General features: G+C 27.4%; 1 protein-coding gene across 1 annotated transcript; it reads left to right on the top strand.

Annotated features, from left to right (window-relative positions):
- Positions 1–1089: 1089 nt before the first annotated feature.
- Positions 1090–4004, top strand: LOC113771334 (rho GDP-dissociation inhibitor 1-like). The gene is made up of 5 exons (XM_027315925.1): positions 1090–1299; positions 1616–1682; positions 2273–2491; positions 2714–2838; positions 3927–4004. Exons 1-5 carry the CDS (start codon positions 1090–1092, stop codon positions 4002–4004), a joined length of 699 nt encoding a protein of 232 aa, XP_027171726.1.
- Positions 4005–4312: the final 308 nt, after the last annotated feature.

Raw genomic sequence — 4312 nt, 5'->3', positions numbered from 1 at the left:
CTCAAAAGGAAATTATAAAATTAAACTTAAAGAAAGGTTGCAATTTTGATGAATTTATAAGAAATTTCTTTTTTTAATACATTTTTAGAGTAAAGTATATTACTTATAATTATTATAAATTTTATATACCAATAGGATATTATAGCAAAGTGTATTTTTTCTAGTAAGGAGACAAAGCAGGATTTTTTTTCTTAGTTCAAGAGGGCAAAATGTGATGAATGCTAAGAACTAAATTGGAAGACAAATACTGTTTTGAATCCGCTAAAATATTAACTTCTATTAGGTTAGGAGAAAAAGTGTATATTGTTTTTGTTGAAGGTTGCAAAATGTGATTACTCTTATTTCTAATAATAGTTTAATATATTATAAAAATTTTATTATTGACTTTTCTCAAAAATGTTTACTTTGCATCTATTAGAAAACCTTTATTTGCATTGCAAGATTATGTTCTCATTCTAGTTAAGTTTTCCAAACTCACTTAATGAAAAGATTACTAAATTGTTTGGAAATGCATTTGACCTTCAAAAAAAATTTTGAAAACAAAAACAAATTAAGAAATGATAAATATGAAACAAAACACCCAAAAATATTCAAACTACAAAGAAACTATAGTGCCCAATCTACGTAACCAATAAATCAATGATGAGATCTAAACTAATGCCTTCACTCACTCTCTCTCTTTCTCCCTCCCCCCGCTACAAGCTTCTCATTCTTACTCTTTCAATATATTTCGGATCACCACATGACATTTTCCATTTCTTTTTACACTTTCCACAATTGTCCACGCTGCCTTCCCTTCTGTATTTAATTGTTCAACAACTACCTACCTTGAAAGAAGCTAACAAACATCAAATTTTTCATTTTTATATTCTCAATTTGGTGGATTGCTTATGGTCTGAAAAATTAGTTTATTTCTTGGATTTTAAATACACTTTAAAGTCTGTTGAATTAGTCTATATGTTGATATTTAGAAATCTCACCAATCATTAACTCTTCAAGTTCATTTTAACCAGGAGTTTCTTGTTGAGTTATAAATCATGTTGCAAGCAGTTGATATCTTTTACAGTTAGATGTTTTTAGTCTTTAACTATGGGTCTTGAAAAAGATAAACAAAATGATAGGGGAGAGGAAAGTGACATACAAGAGAGTGGAGATGAGAGAGATGGGAACATGAAAAGAAATACGAGTGAAACTTCTTTATACACAACTGAGGATGAAGACAGTGATGGTCAAGAACATAATAACAAGATTCAACTTGGACCACAGTGCACCCTTAAAGAACATATTGAGAAAGATAAGGTATGTTTTTCTCACAATTTATTTGATTATATATATATATATAGACAATTACTTTGTTGTGATCTGCAACAGTAAGTCAAAACTATATCTTTTTGCCCAAATCAAATGTTATTGTCTTAATCCATTTCTTAGTTTGTTCTAGTAAAGGTATTTTTTTTAATAGTTGATGTAAAGATTTTTTATATATTTGTGATTATATAAATCTAAAGAATGGTATATTTTTGCATCATCTACCGATACAAATTATTCAATTATTTGTGCACAGAGATGTTATTCGATGACATTCTATGATATAAGTGATTTTTTATATTGTTAGGATGATGAGAGTTTGAGAAGATGGAAGGAACAATTGCTAGGGAGTGTGGATATAAACAGTGTTACAGGTACTAATTGTATACTTTTGAATTTTGATCAAGTACTTTACATAAAAAATTTAGTTTCATTTTCTTTTAATAAATTAGCCTTTTTTCTTAAATAATTATTTTGTTTAGTTGAGTTCAATTGGCATGCACTTTTTTTTATGTGTCTTGTATGAAATTTGAGAATTAAATCTAAACAAGAATTGATATAAACTTTGAATATTTATTTCATTTCTTTTAGTTTAAAGAGGATCAATTAAGATGGTTGTCTAATATGGTCATCATAATATGATTAACATAGTAATTTGGAGGTAAAAAGCATTGGAAAGTACTATATTTACGCATGATGTGCAAGAGCAATATTCTTCCTTCTACTAGCCTATCAAAATTTTCAAATCCCTATTTGCTCTTATACTTTTTTGCAAAATCAAACTACAATAATATAGATAATATTCAAGTATCAATATTGATTTATTTAAATTTTACTAATTGTACCTAATTGGTTTCAATTTTTTATTACTCTTTCATGTTCTATCAAATGTTTTTGTCAATTTTCGAGCAATAGTTTTCTCTTTCAATGAGACCTTTTTACAGCAAGTTTTTTATTGCTACAGAGACACTGGATCCTGAAGTTAAAATACTTAGTCTATCAATTGTTACTACTGATAGACCAGCCATTATTCTTCCCATTCCTGAAGATGGAAATCCTAAAGGATTGTGGTTCACCTTAAAAGAAGGAAGTCACTACAGCTTGAAATTCTCTTTCACTGTGAGCAATAACATTCTTTCGGGATTTAGATATACGAACACTGTTTGGAAAACTGGTATCAAAGGTAAGTTGATTTTACAATTTTATATCCAATATCCATGGTTAGAAATATACAATTTTAGAATGATTGGACCTAAACTACAAAAATTGAAGTATGTCTAAAAGAGATTATGATATTATTGCATATTATCGAGCTAAAGTCTTTTAATGAAAATAAATTTTTGCATTGATTATATATTATGAATTAATATTTGAATAGTCTACCTAACAATTGCCATTATATCAGTGGATAGTCGAAAAGCTATGCTTGGAACGTTTAGTCCACAACAAGAACCTTATACATATGAAACGCCGGAAGAGAGTACGCCATCTGGTTTTTTGGCTAGAGGCTTATATTCTGCAAGGTCAAAGGTTAGCTTCAAACACTTTGTTTTTCTCATTAATCCATGATTTTTTATGTAAAATAATTCTACAACTTGTAAAAGATGTTAGAATAAGGTTGTTCATCATACAACATTTTTCTATAAAATTAGATATACTATCACGGGTTAATTGCATTTAAAATTTTTGAAACTATTTGTCTTGAATAGCATTCTCTAAACAATTATTAAAATTTCAAATGTTAATACAAATAAAAGTTAACTAGAATTGAAGTGGTTGACGGTGTTCTAAATATTGTCAGTCTTACATATAAATTTGTACTTTATTGTATAAAAATTTTCTGCATAATTTTTTAACTGTAAAACAGTATGTTAGACTGCACTAGATAGATACAAAACAAAATGTTAATCTTTGAAGTAGTTAGTATACTTATGTACTAATGTCCAAATTTACCATGTAGGTAAATATAGTACAGCTCTTTACACAATAAAAAACTAAAAAATATTTAATCAAAAATTAAACAAATAGTCTTTTCTCAATAAGTTTATAATCTTGCATATATTAGTAGGCATCTTAAATTTGGTTTTGAATGAAAGCACAATATCTATTTAAATTTCTTTCCACATTTTCAAAATATAATTATGCAATTGACAGATATTAAAAAAACTATATAGTAGTAATAAAATTCCTATTTTGACATTGCTCATTGAATTTAATCTACTAACTTACAACACTATTTCTTTAGGAAAAAAAGATAAGAAAAGTTGAATAATATAATTTAATGGGGTTGTAAGTCTAATGTGAGGATCTACATATTGGTTTATCGAAGTTAGAACTCCAAGTATCTTCCCTTGTAAAATATCATCATTAAGTTGCATTCTTTAACATATTTACCTTATTTATTTTGGTTCTATAATTTGTAATTTATACACTTTAAGATTGAGAAAGGAAAATAAATTAAAATAACCTAGTACCTTGAATAATGCAAAATGAGTATAGGTTGCTTTTGCATTAAGTATTTCACCAACAATATCTTTGCATAATTATATCTTACTCAAATATTGTCAATCATCTCTTACACTTTTATATGCTGATATTGTACTTTTTGTTTGTCTCAGTTTGTTGATGATGATAACAGGTGTTACTTGGAAATAAATTATACTTTCGATATTCGAAAAGACTGGGCAAATGTCTAGATTTCGAATTCAACCAACTTCAGTTCATCCAATTTATTTATATATTGGTACTTTCTTTTTGCTGATGTTTCTATTTCAATGTATCTAAGTTCTGCTTATGTAAGAGTTTTACTTAGCATCAATCTTGACTTCACATGATGATTCATGAAATTGATCTCTAATATGACCATCGAGCATCTACTCTTATTTAATCAGTTATTAATTGGTCAACTCTTGTAAACGTCTGATTTTAACTACAATTGAAATACCAAACTCTTTCATGTGGCAAATCTTGATTTATGGTATAAATTAGTGTTCTTGGGAAGAAT

Source organism: Coffea eugenioides, chromosome 5 (assembly GCF_003713205.1).
Source record: "Coffea eugenioides isolate CCC68of chromosome 5, Ceug_1.0, whole genome shotgun sequence".
In the NCBI taxonomy this organism is placed as follows: domain Eukaryota; kingdom Viridiplantae; phylum Streptophyta; class Magnoliopsida; order Gentianales; family Rubiaceae; genus Coffea; species Coffea eugenioides.
Note: the sequence above shows the minus strand (reverse complement) of the source record. Positions and strands in the feature narration are given on the sequence as shown.

Excerpts from the sequence above, each read along its gene's own strand:
- LOC113771334 (XM_027315925.1), top strand. The coding sequence starts at position 1,090 with ATGGGTCTTGAAAAAGATAAACAAAATGATAGGGGAGAGGAAAGTGAC. Across the intron at positions 1,300-1,615 it reads AACATATTGAGAAAGATAAG|GATGATGAGAGTTTGAGAAG; the intron begins GTATGTTTTTCT and ends TTATATTGTTAG. Across the intron at positions 1,683-2,272 it reads GGATATAAACAGTGTTACAG|AGACACTGGATCCTGAAGTT; the intron begins GTACTAATTGTA and ends TTATTGCTACAG.